Genomic DNA, 19,174 nt, shown 5'->3' with positions numbered 1-19,174 from the left:
ACAAAAAAAACCACCACCTTCACGCCCCTCAACACTCACATCACCACATTCAAATGCATCATACTAGAAAATGCTTGTATGTGTATTTACTCTTTATATTTTTTGTGTGTGCAATTTATTTATGGAGAAATTATACAGAATAAGGTGATAACAATGTAGAGCGCTATGAACTCTTTTTCTTTGGCTTTTCTGAGCAAGTTATAGAAAGAAAAATACTTGCGTGCCTCAGCAGCATCCTGCAATAAAAGTGATGTTGAAAAATGCTCTTGACGGGACTCTTGCACCATCTAGTGGTGGTTTGGGTGCAATCACAAAAAAAAAAGGGGGGGGGGATACTGTTGGAGATGCTGTAAAAGGGCAAAGGTGTACAGATGTAAAAAAAGACTTTTGATTGTATTTATTTTCACATGAAAACAATGTAGAAGGGTAGTGGAATAGGAAGTAAACACAAAAGCATATTGGCAAAAAACTAATTGAGAGGAAATGACGACATCAAATCCAATGAATTAAAGGGGTGCCTTGAGATACGAGTGTGCTTCACATTTCCAACTCTAGATGGCGGCAGCACACTTGGCAACATGTGGCCAACATAAATGGAAGTTCACTGGAATAAACTCATTTCAATAGGAAACAAGGATTCAAGATAAGAGCGTGGTTGAAGAAATAATTAATCATTTCTCAAGGCACCACTGTAGTTTTGTTGTATTACCTTGGTAGTCAAGAATCCACGTAAAAAAAAAAATAAAAACTAAAAAAAAAAGTCCACATGCAGTAATCCACAATAGTCAAGTGTGAGGCGTCCACCTACGACGAAAGCGTCTGTCAGTGGTCGTCGTCGTCGTCGTCCTGCTCCGCGGGCAGGCTGCCGGGACACGGCTCCATGGTGACGGCCACGCCCATGCCGCTCCGCCCCAGCGGCATGTCGCTCACGTACGTCCACTCGTTTCTCTCCGGGCAGTAGCACTCCACGCTGGACACAAACTCGTGCTGGTTGAAGCCTCCTGGATGACAATGTACAGAATTCATTTTGAGCCGTTAAATTGATTACATTTTGTATTTTTTTTTTAAATGAGATTAATCACATCTTAGAATTTGGACGAAGCACGATTAATCACTGAATTGAAAAGGCTTTTAAAAAAAATTGCCAGACAAATTGTAAGAGCACCTTGTTATGTGTTCATTTTTTCAACATTTAGTGTTGTGAGGACGTCTTCAACTTCTTTTTTTATCTACTTCACGATCTCATCCTCCTCTTTTAATTTAATAAAAAAATAATAATTCAATTAATTTTTTTTTTTTAAATTTAGTGTTCTGAGGACGTCTTCAACTTTTTTTTTTTTTTTTTTTTAATCTACTGCACAATCTCATCCTCTTAATTTTTTTTTTAATTTAATTTTTCCGACATTTAATGTTGTGCGGACATCTTCATTTTTTTTTTTTTTTGCCACTGCACGATCTCATCCTCCTCTTTTAATTTAATTTTTTTAAATGTATATTTTCTGACATTTAATGTTGTGAGTACGTCTTCAACTTTTTTTTTTTATCCACTGCATTCTCCCATCCTCTTTTTCTGATCAGTTAATTACTTGCATAATTTAAAATGGGGGAAAAAATGACCCCAATAGTATGACATGAAGAAATATTCTGAATATCATACGCCAACATTTATTAAATGCTTCACTTTAATGCATGTAGTTATGTTTATTGCTCAAACACAACCTGTGCTACCTTTAACGTAACCATCCGCCGCAGTCAACTAAAGGATCATCTGTGGTCAAAATTAATATGATTAATCTGCGTTATTAAGGTTTAAAGCAGGGTGGTCCAAACTATTTGACGAACTAATATTAGTAACTTGCTTGACCATAGTGCCTTATTAATCACGGTGGTTATGCTTCAGAACCATCCACAATACAGTAAAATCACCTCCAATGCAGGTTCCACGTTTATGGTCCTGCTATTTACTTTTCTTTTTTTTTTTACACAAGTTTTAGTTGTTTTGGTCTAACTTTCGGTTATAACGAGTGTCATTTCATTTCTGACAACGAGATGGCGGTACACTTACTACATTTAGTTTGAGACGGTGCAAATTTAAAAGAATGACTGAGGGTGCTGCTTTTCAGAGACTTATTTTTGTTGCAAGTGATTGAATGTCATCTGCACACATATGTGTTCATATGTATTGTGTATTTATCGTGCGTGTGCGTTAAAACTGACCGAGCACAAAGATGCGTCCCTGGTGCACGGCCACGCCGTGCGTGCTCCGGCAGCACTGCATGGACGCCCGGGCCTCCCACGTGTTCCGGGCCACGTTGTAGCGCTCCACCGTGGCCAGCTGGTTGAGCCCGTCGTAGCCGCCGATGGCGTACAGATAAGCGTTGACACACACCAGACCTGCCCACAGAAAATCCTCGTCAACTATTTCATTCATTGCGTGCGAAACGATGCGACACGGAGCAATTCTGTCGGAAAAAGACGTCAAGTATGGGAAGTTAAATAATTAAATGAAATCCACGCAACCGGGACACATGACGACTGGTGTGGAAATATGAATTCAGAACATGCATGAAACAATATTTGATGAGTTTAAAATGTAAAAGCCGTCATGTGCCAACTTGGCAAAAAAAAAAAAAAAAAAAAAAATCGAGCCAAGTAAAGGACCAAAACTGCCAAATATAAAAATAAATACATGAATAAATAAGTTAACCAATTAATTAAATACAAAAAATATAAACGAATATAAAAAATAGAACTCAAAAATTTAATACAAAAAACATAAATGGAAATATATATATATATATATATATATATATATATATATATATATATATATATATATATATATATATATAAATCGAATTAAATATTAATCATTAAATAAAAAGACTCTGATGTCACATTTATTTGCAGTATTTCATACTGCAATGTGTTATTAAAATGTTATTCAAATGAGGGGAAGTCCTAAGCGTGTCTTGGGTTGGACTCCACCGTTGCAAACTGCCACTTTATTTCCATTTATATTTATTTTTTTGTTTTATATTTTTTATATCTGTTTTTATTTTGACTTTCCTTTATTTGGTTATTTTTAAAAATGTGTTTATTTTTTTAAGCTGCCACTTTGTTTTCATTTATATTTATTTTGTTGTATTCATTTTTTAATTTTATTTTTTATACCCGTTTTTATTTTCACTTTCATTTATTTGTTAATTTTTTGTATTTGTTTATTTTTATAAGCTGCCACTTTATTTCCATTTGTATTTATTTTTTGTATTCATTTTTTAATTCTATTTTTTATAACCGTTTTTATTTTCACTTTTATTTATTTATTTTTATATTATTTTTTTTAATTTTGGCAGTTTCGTCAAACTGTCTAATATAATAAAAATGCTTTGTTGCCATCTTGTGGCATTCACATGGTAGTACAAACCTTTTGTGGGTGGGTGTCACTAAAGCGTTTTCCACACGGAAGCGCTCAACTCATCGCTCCGTTTTTAATTTTTTTTTATTCGACTTCACTTCAGCTAGGGCATATCTGAAGCTCGCTGACGGGGCTCACCCAATCCACTACGCGCGGCGCTCATGGGCGCCAACTGGTGCCAGGTGTTGGTGTCCGGCTGGTATTTCTCGGCCGCGTTGGATCGGCTCTGCCCGTCCAGACCGCCGACCACGTAGAGCGCCCCCCCGCAGGCCGCCACCCCGGCCCCCAGCCGGGCCACCTGCATGGGGCACACGAAGGACCAACGATTGGTCTCCGGGTCCCACCTGCAAAAGGAAATAAAGGTTCCATTTTGGGTAACTTGAAGTGGATTATGCTCAAATCAGAATTTCAGCTTCTCAACAGTAAATGTTCTAACATTTCTGTAGTCCTCTAGACTGGTCAAGATAAAACAGTTGCTTGAACTTTAGAAAACAATAATCGACATTTGGCCTATTTTTCGACATTTCAGACAAACCAGACACTGAATCGTAATTAATTGATGTTTGTGCATTTTATGCATTGCTAACTTGAAATAATTTTTGAATGAAGGGGTGAAAATGACATTTTTTCATGCAATTCACCGATTAAATGACTAAATAGTCAACAGAGCAATCATTATTGAAATAATTGTTAGTCGCAGCACTACTTTTTTATTTTTTGTCTCCCTCAAAGCTATACACAGTTTTGAAAATATGACATCTATTTACAACTAAGGACCTCCCGATCACGTGATCGGAAATTAGGTCCGATTAGGTCATTTTCAGCTGATCAGAATTAGGGGAAAAGATCAGGTTTTTATTTATTTATTTATTTATGCATGCATGTTCTCCCCGTGCCCGCATGGGTCTTCTCCGGGTACTCCGGTCTCCTCCCACATTCCAAAGACATGCATGGCAGGTTAATTGGGCGCTCCGAATTGTCCCTAAGTGTGCTTGTGTGCGTGGATGGTTGTTCGTCTCTGTGTGCCCTGTGATTGGCTGGCAACCAGTCCAGGGTGTCCCCCGCCTACTGCCCAGAGCCAGCTGAGATAGGCGCCAGCAACCCCAGCGACCCTTGTGAGGAATAAGCGGTCAAGAAAATGGATGGATGGATGGATGGATTTATTTATTTATTTATTTATTTATTTTAAGGTCGACAAAGCAACAAAATAATTAGGGCTGGGTATTGATTCTAATTTCCCTCAATCGATTCAATTTTGATTCACAAGTTCAATTCAATTTTTTCCCCGATTCGATTCATTTCAGTTCAATCCGATATTGATAAATTAAGGAACATCAATTCTTCTTAAATAAATATCAACGACATAATAATAAAACTCCACAAACATTAAATTCCAAATAAAATTTTACTGAGGCAGCATGAAAGTAAACGTGTTATGGAGTATATGCCACGGAAGAGGCGGGACTGTTTTTGCACATCAGTTTGGTTCCGGTTTGGTTTGCGACGTGTGGGCTGCGTCAAAATACTTGTGCCCCTCGGTTGCGCGTTCACAACCCGGACCGGAACCAAACTGATGTGCAAAATCACGTCCCGCCTCCTCCGTGGCGTATACCCCATAATCACTTAAGTGTTACACAAACACAGACAACCAACATGGATGAGATGAACAATGTTTTCATTAATCTAATTCAATTGTAAATATAAATTAAATAGATCCTCAATTGTCATAAAGTGCAATAAGTCATTTTTTTCCATAAATGTAAGCAAATATTTTTAAATTCATGTGAACAGTAAGAAAAAAAATGGCCTAAATTTATATTTTCTTGTTAATTTATGGGGGGAAAAAAGTGATATTAAAATAATAAATTCTTTGTTTTATAAATCGATATCACACTTGAAAAGGAAAATCGATTCAATATTGATTATTCCATTTTTTTTTAAACCCATATCTAAAAATAGTCATAAAGTGCAATAAGTCGGTTTTTTTTCAGGAATGTAAGAAAATACTTTTTAAATTCATGTGGACAGTAAGATTGAAAAACTAAATGGCCTAAATTTACATTTTCTTGTTAATTTATGGGGGGGAAAAAAGAGATATTAAAATAATCATGGTTTTATGAATTGACATCACGCTTGAAAAGGAAAATCAATTCAATATCAATTACTCAATTTTTTTTAAACCCCGCTCTAAAAAATAATCCTGAGGTACACGAAATCTGGTTGTTAGCGTGGAAAGCTAACATGAAGCTAGCGTCATGTAACAATGACAATGTCTGCAGTCTGGAAATATTTTCATGTAGAACAATGGCGATTTGCAAAGTATGCAAATTGAGTGTTTCTTAATGCGGCGGGAAGGATAAATCTACGTTTTACGTTTAAGAAGAACTTTTGTGACAGAAAAAAAAGAAAAAGAAAAAGATTTGATTGTTTGACTTGAAGTTGACTCACCGCTCCACAGTGTTGTGCAGCGTGGATCCCTGCGAGCCCCCCACAGCGTAGATGCATCCGTCCACCACGCCCACCCCCACCCGGTTGCGGGGCGTGTTGAGCGGCGCGCGCTGGCTCCACTGGTTGGTCATGGGGTTGTAGCAGCAGAGCGCGCCTGACTCGGTCATGCTTTCCAGCGACAGGTTCCTGCCGCCCACCTGCGGGGGCCGCAAAGAAGATGTGGCGACGTTCGACGGGGGTTCGAGTCCGGCGGCTGGCGCTCGTACCGTGTAGAGCAGGCCAAAGAGCGTGCAGGCCCCGAGGCCGCTGCTGGGAGCCTCCATGTCGGCCAGTTTGAGCCACACTTTGCGGACGGGGTCGTACGCCTCCATGGTGGGCAGGGAATGCTGCCTGTATCTAGACAAAAGTATCGGATGACAACAAGTTACTCAAAATTTGGAGATACTGTACATAGTTTTAGGCAGTTTTTACAAGGGGTGTCAGGTGATTAAAAATTGTAATTAATCGCATGACTTCAACAGGTCATTATTAGATTAATCACTAATTTTATATCTGTTCTAAATGTACATTAAACATTTTTTTTCTAAGTTTTCATACTCTTAACATAACAAAAGACTCAAATTTGGAGATACTGTACATATTTGTAGGCAGGGCGCTTGATTACGAAGAAAATATTAATCACCATTAATTTGGTAATAATTGAAATCACATTAGGATCATCATTTGTTTTTTGGTACAAAACAAGAAAATGTTGAAACGTAAAAAAATAAAAAACAATTAAGACAAATACATTTCTTTGAAACACTATAATTACGCAAGTTCCTTTTGGACCAAACAAGATTTATTAAATGAATAATTTTAAGATAAAATAGGTGCAAATATATCAATTTAAACAACTCAAAATTAGTATTAATAATAATTTTATTTTATTTTATCATTTTTTACGATAATGCCTATTTTGTAATTGGATTTCAATTAATTGCACTACTACTTTTTTTTCCAAAACAAAATACGTAAGTCATCTGACTATAATTTTTTTTAGCCATCACCTAATAAAGCTTCCCAGAAAACACAACTTTTTTTTTTTTTATTGATAAAAACAAAAGGCAAGGCAAGGCAAGGCAAAAGGTTTGGTTTTTTTTTTTGTCTAAAAGCAAAAGACAAAAAAAATTAAGATTCCGTGCAGTTTTAGGCACTTATTAAAAAAAAATAAAAAATTCCCCAAAACAAAATAAGTCATCCGCCGACATTTTTATTTATTTATTATTTTTATTTTATTTTTAGCCATAACCTTACAAAGTTACCCCCAAAACGTTTTTTTTTTGTTTTGTTGTTTTCAGATAAAAACAAAAGGCAACAACTTGGAGATATTTGCTATCAGGCCGTTTTTACATGACCTTTTTTTGACAGACACATTCTGTTATTGTTTTTTAACCTTATAAATTCCCACAGGATGCAATTATTTTTATTTTTATTTTTTTTTTTTTTGACAAAAAAATTTGGCGATACAGACTATCTAGCAGCGACACCGAGGACAAACATGACAAAGACAAATACCCGCCAGCCACATAGATGAGTTGTGTTCCACGTATGGGTGCTGGCGGAACCATCCTCACTGTCATTTCCTGGAAGATTTTCGACAGGAAGTCCTTACAAGCATTGGCCTGCAGTACACCATACAAAAAAAAAAAAAAAAAGAAGCACAGTGTGGAAAATGGAAATATTCAAAGAGCATGTCACTGGGATCACGGCCCTTGTTTTTTCATTTGAACCATGAATATTATTAGCCTGTTAGCGCTTAGCTAGGAAAGGCTCAACTTTAGGCAGGGAAGTACCTTGCTGAGGATAGGGCAGGAAAGGAGCTGATTTTTGAGGAACTTTGGCGGAAGGGCGTAGATGTGCACAGCATTCAGGAGGGCGTGAAGATACTGGGCTCGATTCTCCATGTCCCATCGCACCCAGTCCGTACACGCTTTGTACACCTTCAATGGGAAAGGATTTGATGTAACGTCATCTACATGTCACATAATACCGTATTCATGAGCTTCCTAGATTAGAAATGTGGCCCTAATGAAGGTTTTTATGAGAATCCAACATACATATGATTCGATTCCAACAACCTTCAGTTTGTTCACATTGTTACTTTATGCAGGGCAACTTTACTATTTATATAGCACATTTCATTGGCAATGAGTAACTTTGTAAGACGTACTGTTAACCTTGGAACCTCCTTGAACATTTTTTTTTTTAGAAATTTAAAATAAAGTATGCCCATAGCCAGCTGGGATAGGCTCCGGCATCCCCCGCGACCCTTGTGAGGAGCAAGCGGTTCACAAAATGGATGGATGGATAAAATAAAGTAGCTTCTCCCTCCCACTTCTCTCTGAATCATTGGAAGCTGGTGTCTGTGGCTCTCACTCTGCTTCATCTATCCTCCCCTCCTTCCTCTCTTTAGTTTTTCCTCTGGTCTCTTCAGATCTCCCTAATCTGTTGGAATTTAGAGGTTTCTGGGGTTGGTGTCAGATTCTGGTTTTGTAACCATGTGGATGGCAGGTGGCGTTTGGTTGGCCCTGGATTTCAATTTGATTCATCTTTCTTTCCTTTGATCTTTCCTCTGGTCCCCTGACCTTCTGAACTTCACGACTCTGGCGAGACTATTGAGTATCCGGTTAAGGTGAAGGGTAATGGGATTTTTTATTAGGTTTTAGGTGAACTAATGAGCACAAATTCACACTTGCGCACACACATATGAAACATACGCACATTTAAAAAAAACAAAAAAACAATGATGATAATATGTTGAATAGGTATGACTGCCAAAATTTTAAATAAAGTACATTGTCTAAGATATTTAACAACAAATTCAAGATTGGCATTTGTATTTAACAAATTTTGACACCAACATTTTTCCCCCCCTTTTTACTGAAAATGAATATTGGTTTCAAATATCGGTATCGGCCTCCTTGACTAATAATAATTGGCATCGGTATCAGTCCTAAAAAAAGAAAAAAAACACATCGGTCTATCGCTGGTCAGCACATACCTCAGACTCACAGAGCACCTTGATACTATCCTGACTTATGAGCTCCAGCAGCTGGCAGTGCGACAGACTGAAGAATTCATCTTCTTTCGTCACCTGGACATCACCACCACCACACACACACACACACACACACACACACACACACACACACGCACACACACACACACACACACAAAATAAATAAATAATAAAAAAAAAAGATAGATTTGGGTTGAATATCAAGGGACAAACACATGAAGGGCCCAACTGAAGAATCAGACAATAAGACTTTTCTTTCTGCTCATTTTCATTAAACACTGAAGAATATTGTCTTTTCTTTCTTTTACAAATGAATGAAAGAAATGATTGAAATGAAAAAATGTAATTGGCCATATATGCGCTTTTAAAATTGACAAAATTTTGCCTTTTTTAATTTTTTTTTTACACTAACTCATTACAAGTTTAAGACAACAGTAATGACATCACCTCACTGAAGTGCGTGTTGATGTACTCGCGGCCACGCTGGTACAGATCGGCGCATCCGAGTTCCTCGGCAAAGCGAGTGATGCCGATCACGTTGGAAGACTCCAAGTGCTTGGTGAGGAAGTCGCAGCACGCCTTGGCCACGTCTTCCATCTGGAACCTGACATGAGACGTGAAGGAGTAGTTGCCATTATTAAACCGACTGCTGTGACGAACCTGCAAAAAAGCAAAGCAAAACTTGCCGGCTAATGAGTGTTAAATTCAAATGTTTAGTACTATAGCCTTCGTTACTTCATTTTTTATAAACATTTTCATCAAATTGTGTTTTTCATTTGTTGCACTATGACGTGTTTTTTGGGAAAAGTACAATAAGTGCCCATTTCAAATGTATTCAGAACTTGTTCATTAATGTCAACACGAATAGGAAACGTAGGCTTTTTTTTTTTTTTACCTCATGGCAGCCAAGAGTACGTGTAGCACACACTTCTCTCCCACGATGATGTGCGACGTGTAAGCAAAGTCAATGAGCCTCCCCAACACTTGGGGACAGACGTCGCGCAGGGTGACCTCGGAGGCCTGGCACTCTTTGAAACTGCTCGTGAACATGGCCCGGAAGTACAAGCTGCAGGAGGCCAGCACCAGCTTGTGCACCTGACGCCAAAAGGGGGGAATCACAAAATATTGCATTCTGTTAAAAAAAAAAAAAAAAAATACAAAAAATAAATAAATCAAATAATCATAACATATAATTTTCAAATGTCGAAATCCATAATACTATATAAGCAATTACTTTTTTGTTTTGTTTTGTTTTGTTTGTAAATGTCCCGGAAAAAGTTAGTTGTTAATGGTTGAATGTTTAAAACTGATAGCAGTTAGTGTAAATTTTCTAAAAGTATGAACTCAGCAACTTGAAATGTTGACTACTTGAAAACTATAGTGTCAGCAACAGTTGAATTTCCCCAAAAATAGTTAGCATTGATTGATTCTGTCTGTATTGTATTACTGGTTGATATTTTTGTAAAAACTTATCAGAAATGTTGATTTTCTGAAAAATTTTAGAAGTTGACTTTATGAAAAAATAATATTAGCAGTCAATTTTCATAAACTAAAATGTTAGCATTAGCAGTCATATTTCCCTAAAATATCATGTTGGCCATGATATACAGTAGTACAGTGTAAACAAATTTCAACTATCTTGGAAGGAAATGCTTACTGTATTACGCATTCGAATTTCCAAAAATTACAAGGTTGGCATTCAAATTTCCAAAAAATTACAGTTAGCATTCGAATTTCTGAAAATTACAAGGTTGGCATTTGAATTTCCGAAAACTTAATTGTTAGCATTCGACTTTCCGAAAATTACAAGGTCAGCATTCGAATTTCCGAAAACTACGTTATTTTCGAAAACTAAAATGTTTGTCTGAAAACTACAATACTAGCATTCGAATTTCCAAAAACTACAATCTTAGCATTCAAATTTCCGAAAACTAAAATGTTTGTCCAAAAACTACAATTCTACCATTCGAAATTTTCCGAAAACTACGTTTGCATTCAAATTTCCCAAAAACTACAACACTGTATAAACAATATAACTTAACGTTTCAAAATCTAGCATTCACATTTCTAAGTACCCGCGTCCCACTATCACTGCCGTATTCCCTTTGCTCACCTTAAAGTCTAGGGTCTTGTCCTTGTTGGTGACGTGCAGCACCAAGTCGCACAGCATCTCCTGCCTCCTGAACTCGTCCATGATCTTCAGTGACTTGGAGGCGTGGCTCTCCACCGTGTAATCCAGGTAGCCCGAACCGTGCATGGAGGGCACGGCGATGGCCGAGAAGTCTGAGCCACGCGTCGGCGGCTTCTTCCTCATCGAGCAATGCATTGCGGGATTGCAGTTCATTGAATTTAGCCCATAAGCATTTGCGTCTTTAATTCAATGATGTCCGAAAGTTGCCTCCATTTTTTTCCCCATCACTGCTTGAGTTACAATCCATTGATGGCAGGCTCACGGCAGCGACCTCTTCTCGCTCCAACATGGCTGACAGAAGGAAATCCTGACCCATCGGTCATTCTGCAGCTAGTCCACAATCTGATCCAATCAGACGCATCAGTCGCTCCCAATTTGAAATCCTCTTTCTGCAAGCAATGAGACAGCCAATGTGAACATGATAGTTTAAACGTGCGAGTTTCACTTCCTCTTGGCAGAGGATGCTCTGCTGTGCACATTTGACCTCAATGAATCACTCATTCATTCATTAAGCACAAAAAAACAAACAAAAAAAGCCATCGTCGTACATCTTTTTCTTTGAACTCGACTCCAGAGGGTTCAAAATACAGGTAGATGGCGTGAAGTCTTGTTATTTCCGTGCAATTGGCAGGAATTGAGTTCGAGTAGGTTTAAAAAAGCCAAATTAAACTTTTTTTTTCACAAAACAATGTTTTGTGACGGCAGGAACAATCTAAAATGTTACAAGAATAGTATTTACTTTTTGAAAAATAAAAGTTTTTTTTCTGAAATTGCATTTATATAAGACTAAATTCAATGTAGGGGTTCCTTGAGATACAAATTTAATTTGTTACATTACTACACTCCTAACTCAAACCACTCATATCTCAAATTATCAATGTAGGGGTTCCTTGAGATACAAATTTAATTTGTTACATTACTACACTCCTAACTCAAACCACTCATATCTCAAATTATCTTGCTATATTGAAAAGAATGGAAACGCGATTAATCCGTTCCTGACTCACCAAAAGCTAAACCAAAGATTTTGTCATGTGTTTTTTACTTATTTTTATTGTACAGTCAACATTTTTTAACATGTAAAACCTATTTATGGCTGCTGTGCATTTTCTCCCCCCCAGGACTTTTCCCCCCAATTTCTCCCACGTTTTTCATGGCAAACATATTGAATGTTTCTCAGTGTTTTTTTGTTTTTTTGTTTTGTTTTTTAATGCACAATTTGGTTTAAAAAAAAATCATGAAAAGAGAAGTCTATTTTTTGGAGGCACAAATGAAGTCACGTTTATTCAAGTCTATTTTCTTTGTGTAAAGTTGCATTAGTCAGTGTTTCTCAATTCCGGTCCTCAGGCCCCCCTAGCAAGCCTGTTTTCCATGTCTCCCAATTCCCAATGCAGCTGATTCCAATGACAGCTAATCAGCCAGCTCTGGAGAAGCCTGATAACGATCCTCACCTGCGTTGCAATTGGCAGACATGGAAAACAGGCTGGCTCGGGGGCCTGAGGACCGGAATTGAGAAACACTGGTATTAGTCAAGGAGCAAAAAAAGAATTTTTGGAGGGGAAAAGTTGCATTGCATAATTTTTGTATTTTTTATTTATTTATTTATTTATTTATTTTAGGAAAAATGAGGAGAGTAAGAAATTAAGCTAAATAATTTTTTTTTTGAGAAATACTTTTCTTTTTTATTTCAACATTGCAGTGAAAATGAAGTCACTTTTTTTCCCCAGAGAATAAAGTGTTACTTGCTTGAGAAATAAAGTCATAGTTGGGAGTGAAAACATTTAACCTCCCACAAATCTATTTTCCTCAATTAGTATCAGTTCAAACATCCCAAATGTTCTCAAAGAATATGCAAAAGCCATCCCAAGTGATGGAAAAAAACCCTCCAACACAAACTCAAACCTGTTTGACCATTTGAAGCTTAAAAATAATAAAGTCACTCTGACGTCACTGGAGGCCTGTGACACAAAGGCACAAGGAATGCATTCAATTATTGTTGCCAATGAAAATAGTCGGACAGAGCAAGGGTCAAATGCTGAAAAAAAGTGTATCATGATGTAAGGAATTCATATCAGTAGATATAGATTAGTTGTTTTGTTTGTTTTTTATCCTAATGAAAATAAGCAAGAATTACATGGGTTGAACTTGAAGATAAACTACAAAACTATCGGGGGGGGGGGTGTTTGAAAAAAAAAAATTATATATATATATATATATATATATATGTACACACAAGTAACACAAATTTTCAAAGAATGTACAGGAATGTTTTCTGTGTACATTGTAATGGCTTATTTGCGGAAGACGTTATACCACATACAGTTACATTTAACCTTCATTTGTTCTTCATCTAATCCAAGTATAGCGAACTAATGCATTACATTTGATCAAGCGACTTCCATCTGTTTTAACGTGTTTTACCTGATTGTGACTTCATGGCGATGCTTAGCGCCGGAGCGGGCTAACATCCGAGCTAGCGCGCCAAAGACAGGCAAGTCTTTGACTTCTGCACCACGTATCCATTCGGAGAAGTTTACACAGGTTAATATGAACAATATAATCTTAATGCAACAGTTGCGCTGAGGCGACTGGTTATTTGTTTGAACAAAGTTAAGCCACACTTTTGTTTGACGCGTGTACACCACGCGCACGCAGATATGCGGACTTCTTTTGTTGGTTCAAGCGCCTTCTTACTCTGCCTATGAATGCTCAGGTTTTCTTCTTGATTTTTTTATTTTATTTTATCAAATGCATTTTCTATACCAGGATTTTTCAAGAAAAAAAATGCATTTTTTTTTTTTTTTAATAAAATGTTTTTATTCAAGAATAAAATATTTTTTGGACAATAAAGTCTTTTTCTAAAATAAAATTCAGATTTTTAAAAATATTAGTCCTTTATAAAATAAATTCAGATTTTTTCAAGACCAAAGACACATTTGATTTTTTTTTTTTTTTTTTTAAAGTCTTATTTGTTCAAGAATAGAGACAACAATTTTTTTTTCCAAAGAATAAAGTCGTATGCTGGGGTTTTCTTCTTGATTTCTTTTCTTATCGGACATTTTATCAAATGCATTTTCTATATGAGAAAAATGCATTTTTTTTTTAATAAAATGTTTTTATTCAAGAATAAAATAGTTTTAGGAGAATAAATATTTTTTTTTAAATAAAACTGATTTTTAAAATATTAGTCCTACTTTATAAAATACATTTTTTCCAGACCAATGACACATGTGCTGCTTTTTTTTTTTTTTTTTTTTTTTAAGTCTTATTTGTTCAGGAATAGAGACAACAGCTCTGAATGTGTCACTTACTACACCTCCAAAGCAAACCAATGAATCTTTCTAGTCGCCAGTCACGTACTTCACATAAGTAGGAGGAAAAACAAAACAAAAAAAAAAACTTTCCGCGTGTTTAATTCTTCAAACTCGTGATTCGAACCGCCAGCTTCTGCAAAACAGCTTTTTGCAGTGCATGCATGCGTTGCACAATCAAATCTGTTCAGCCTGCAGTTAGTTCCCTCGGCTCCTTTAAAACGCCATCATATGACCTCCAGAAAATGGGCGGGAGCTTGAGGAGGGCTTTGCTGCCTGACTGACTGACTTCTCCACACTGACAAAAGAAGAAAAAAGTTTGACAGGAATTCAGTAGTAAAACCACGGGAGTCAAGTAAGCCAAAGTTTAGCATCAATGAATAGTGTAAACACTGCATGTCAAGCCATTATAGAAATGATGGATTAAAAGTCAGATTTTTGAGAAAATCTGTCAATTTATTAGCTGGAAAAATGGTAATATAATCAGAATGAAGTCCAATTGATTGCAAAACTATGTCCTTTTTTGTTTTCAGTCTTTTTTTTTCTTTTTTTTCTTTTTTTATAAAACAAAGTCATATTTTTTAGGAGAAATAGTAACATTAATCTCCTGAGAATAATAAACTTGCCGTTACATTTTTGCCACACCAATGATAAAGGTCTTCTAATAATTTTTGAAATCTTTTTTTTTTCTTTTTAAAATTTGTATAAACTTTCTTACTTACTTAAAATGTTTTTAAAGTTTTCTATTGACGTTCATTCTTTAATTAATTTTGGTAAGCTATTTTAGTTTTCTTTGCTTATGAATATCATTAATTCTTGTGTTAGCAAATGCTTTTGAGTGTTGTGCTTTTGGTTGTGTGAAGCACAATGAGTTGCTTCGTGTATGAAATCTGCTATGTACAGTAAATAACGCTTGCCTTGCCTTTCATAAATAAATGTTATCTTTTTTTCAGAATTCAGTTTGCCGAGAAAATTAAGGAAAAAAGTCGGTCAGGACAAGAATAAAGTTATGCAATATGAAAGTCATAATCTCAACAGAATACCATGAAAATCACATTCTGACAATATGAAGTCATAGTAAGAAAAAAAATTGCTTTTTTGAGAATAGTCGTATTAATTTTTTTTTTTACAATTTTGTACAAGAATTATTATTATATTTTTTTTTGTAGTAGTCATATTATTACAAAGGCATATTAGGGCCAAGTTACACGTACACACATATACATACATACATATATATATACATACATATATATATATATATACATATATATATATATACACATACATATATACATATATACATACATATATATATATATATATATATATATACACATACATACACACATATATACATATATACATATACATACATATATACATATACATACATACATATATACATACACATATATATACATACACATATATATATATATATATATATATATATATATATATATATATATATATATATATATTTAGATTATTATTATTAGATTATTTAGATTATTTGACTATATCAATAAATGAGTCACAGAAGTAGAGTTGGCGTATCTGTCAATCATCTTTGCAGTTATTAAGAAGGCTCTACATGTACTACTACTGTTTGATAAGAGCGGGTTAACAAGTGATAGACGTCCTTACACAGCATGCACTCACTCAAATGAATTGCTTGAACTTTGGCCGAAAGTTAATAAAAAAAAATAAAAAAAATAAAAAAAATAACACTGCTTTGCCAAGATGAGCTGTATTACGTAACACTCCTTTCTGCCATGTCATCGCTGCACTGCAATTAAAAGGCGAAGAAAAGCGTAGACTCCGTTGACAGCATCAAAGGTTCTGCATAATCATCTATGAAATCCTTGTACATCAATCAGACTCAAGTCCATTTATCACTGTTTCTCATATTTGTGCGAGGAAAACAAGTCCCACTGAGTATTCTCTAGGGATGCCCGATACCACTTTTTTCAAAACGATACCAGTATAAGTACTCAATCTTGAGTAGTCACCGATACTGATATCAAGTACTTTTGATATGTAAAATTTCCATCAAAGAAAAAACAATAAATCAAAATTTTAAAGAAAGACCTACAAAGACGTATAAATATGTTCTATTTTAAATGTTTTAAGTGTTCCAAAGACATATTTCTAAGTTTTCTTTTTATGTTTTTTTTATGCTAGAGCATACAGAAGGCTTTGATGCAGCCTCTCAACTGCAAAGAACGGTTGTAGAAATGGAAGTTATTACACAAACGGCCAGCAGGTGGCAGCAGAGTAAAGGAGATCAACCAGGACCATGTTGAAAAAAAAAAAAAAGCTCAAATGGTAATTGCTGTAAAACGGAAACAGAAATATACTTTCTTCTACCGGATGAAAGAAGAGACTCAACTTTCTTTTGGTATGTTCCATGTTTTTATAGCAATAGAACACAATATTCTGTGGATCTTGCAAAATCAGTCAAAATCCAATGAAACAGCTGGGAGTGAAGGGGATTGCTTCAGTGAAAATGCCTGGGAGTCAATGAGTTAATGTTTTTAAAGGGTTAAACAGTTTTATTCAACATTTTTTCCCACAAGAATAACTCCATATTTTTCCAAGAATATTTTTCCCATAATGAGTTCTCTTACTAGACTAATATGATATAGCTATATACATGTGTCAAAAACACTGTGATAGTTTAAAAAAAAATAATGATAGGGTAAAGTAGGATAAAGTTACAAGTACTAAACAAGTTATCAGACAAGCTCTGGTAAAAAGCTGCCATTGTAAAGTGCTTATACGATGACATCACTGCGTACTTACGTCAAGACAGCATGCGTAGACCGGACGCAGTTTGCTTATTCTGATTGAACTGTTTACATGACACTTGTTCAGAATGGCAAAAGTAATATTCCACCCTGGGGAACCCAAATGAAATTCTATTCTGATTTGGCCTCGTCATTCCATTTCAGTTGTTCATATGGAGGACTGTCATTCCCATTCGTCATTGGGATTCATTCCAATCAAAATACTCCATGTAAACCCGGCTAATGATGACAAAAAAAGAAAACCTCCAGAAAATCGGTGGTGAAATGAGCAAGTTGGGACTTAATTTCAACGTCCATTCAATTGGAATACAGTATGGCCTCTGCCATCATGGCCGCCACGTAGTTTTGGCGATTAGCTGTCCTGGATTGTCTGGCAACTTCTATTTTTAAGAAATAAAGCTCTTGTTTGGACTAATATCTGCACATTAGTAGACATAATAACCTGGCGATGAAGACTTACTTTGTGTAGTTGCCCTTGTTTCTGCCAAAAATAACAAATTGAGCAGGCTAACCCAATCAAGTGCATTTCAGTCTTAGTTTTTTTTGGTTTGTTTTTTTATCTTATTTCGGTTGGGTGGCTTCGGTAATAGAAGTCATTCGGGCCGAAACGGAAAATGCACTTTTGAACAATTTTCCGGTGGTTACATTTGTACTGGTCCTGCTGGGCCAAAATTTACTGTTAATGTCAGTTCCTGGACATTATTCACAATTGTTATCAGGGATTAGAAAACAAAAACATACAGGTGGTGTGGCACAGTCTTTCCCTCCACAGATACTAGTAAGAACATTAAAGATATCATTTTACCCAAGCAAGATGTATTTAAATTGTTATTATGGATTATTAACAGGCCTCCAGGATAATTTCTCTCCCTGGGCTAATGTGGGGCTGAGAAAATAATTTATATATTTTAGAATATCAAATAAAATTTCTGGAGTAGCTTAACTGGAGATATGCAGATTTTTGACGGGGCTGTGCTGTTGTGAGTGGGACCTTTTTTGTCCACCTTCAAGGAATTTGGGGAACACTATTTTGCTCTCATGAAAGTTTTGTTTTCGCTACGGACCCACACTAAATCAATGTCCCCCCCACGGGCCACACTATAAAAGTCCATGATTGGTGTCAGCAGCCCGCAGTGACGTCACTGATAAGCAAAACATTTTGGAGGGGACACTGAGAAAGAAAAAAAAAAGCCAACCATAGTCGTGAATTGTCACACAAACACACATTTTAACTGTATAATAACGTAGACGGGCTTTTAAATACACCGTCAAAAAGAGTTTAAATTACTCACCTCGGTCAACCTCCCACAGAACATCTGCTCGCCACTTTAACCGACGACGAAAAAGTCTCCCAAAGTCTCGTTTTGAAGTGTACGTAAATGTCTTTTCAGGGTTTCCTTGATGGCGTTACAACACAGTTGAAGAGAGAGCATTTAAAGTTGTCCCGTGGGAATACGGAGGCGCTCCATGGAACAGGAGGAAGACGTCCGACACAAGAGTAGTTGTCACAATAAAGGAGGGGAGAGATTCCAGCGCCATGACTGTGCAAATATCACGCGGACGCGCACGCACGCACTCAACGCGCGCGCGCGCGTGCCCGCCCACAGGAAATTCTCAAATACATTCCTCAAAGTGAAACTAAGCGAACGTGATAGCGGTAAAAGTAGAATATGAACTAGTACATAGCTACGAAAAATTGCGTTATCTACTACATTAAGATAATAGCAGAACATTGCTTTTAGACTTGTGGTATGTTAAGTCAGGACGATGAACATATGCAAATGAATGTGAGTACTCATTGCTGGAGCACTCACAATTTTTCGTTTTTTTTTTTTTTTTTTGAGAAAAAAAAGGTGATATTTATTGAGGGGAAAAAAAGTCAAAAAATCGTACAAGATAAAACGCTGAAATTAGTTATTTTTCATGCACAAG

The 19,174-nt window shown here is 36.2% G+C and overlaps 1 protein-coding gene across 1 annotated transcript; it reads right to left on the bottom strand.

Annotated features, from left to right (window-relative positions):
* Positions 1 to 382: 382 nt before the first annotated feature.
* Positions 383 to 18,783, bottom strand: keap1a (kelch-like ECH-associated protein 1a). Its single transcript, XM_077539643.1, has 12 exons — positions 18,535 to 18,783; positions 11,041 to 11,507; positions 9,823 to 10,022; positions 9,375 to 9,531; positions 8,910 to 9,002; positions 7,702 to 7,848; positions 7,424 to 7,530; positions 6,133 to 6,262; positions 5,867 to 6,063; positions 3,557 to 3,762; positions 2,218 to 2,394; positions 383 to 1,001 (listed from the first exon to the last, which is right to left on the bottom strand). Exons 2-12 carry the CDS (start codon positions 11,269 to 11,271, stop codon positions 823 to 825), a joined length of 1,824 nt encoding a protein of 607 aa, XP_077395769.1. The 5' UTR covers positions 11,272 to 11,507; positions 18,535 to 18,783; the 3' UTR covers positions 383 to 822.
* Between the last annotated feature and the right edge of the window lie 391 nt (positions 18,784 to 19,174).

This window comes from Festucalex cinctus, chromosome 12 (assembly GCF_051991245.1).
Source record: "Festucalex cinctus isolate MCC-2025b chromosome 12, RoL_Fcin_1.0, whole genome shotgun sequence".
Taxonomy (NCBI): domain Eukaryota; kingdom Metazoa; phylum Chordata; class Actinopteri; order Syngnathiformes; family Syngnathidae; genus Festucalex; species Festucalex cinctus.
Note: the sequence above shows the minus strand (reverse complement) of the source record. Positions and strands in the feature narration are given on the sequence as shown.

Excerpts from the sequence above, each read along its gene's own strand:
- keap1a (XM_077539643.1), bottom strand. The coding sequence starts at position 11,271 with ATGAACTGCAATCCCGCAATGCATTGCTCGATGAGGAAGAAGCCGCCG. Across the intron at positions 10,023-11,040 it reads ACAAGACCCTAGACTTTAAG|GTGCACAAGCTGGTGCTGGC; the intron begins GTGAGCAAAGGG and ends TTTTGGCGTCAG. Across the intron at positions 3,763-5,866 it reads CTGCACAACACTGTGGAGCG|GTGGGACCCGGAGACCAATC; the intron begins GTGAGTCAACTT and ends TTCCTTTTGCAG.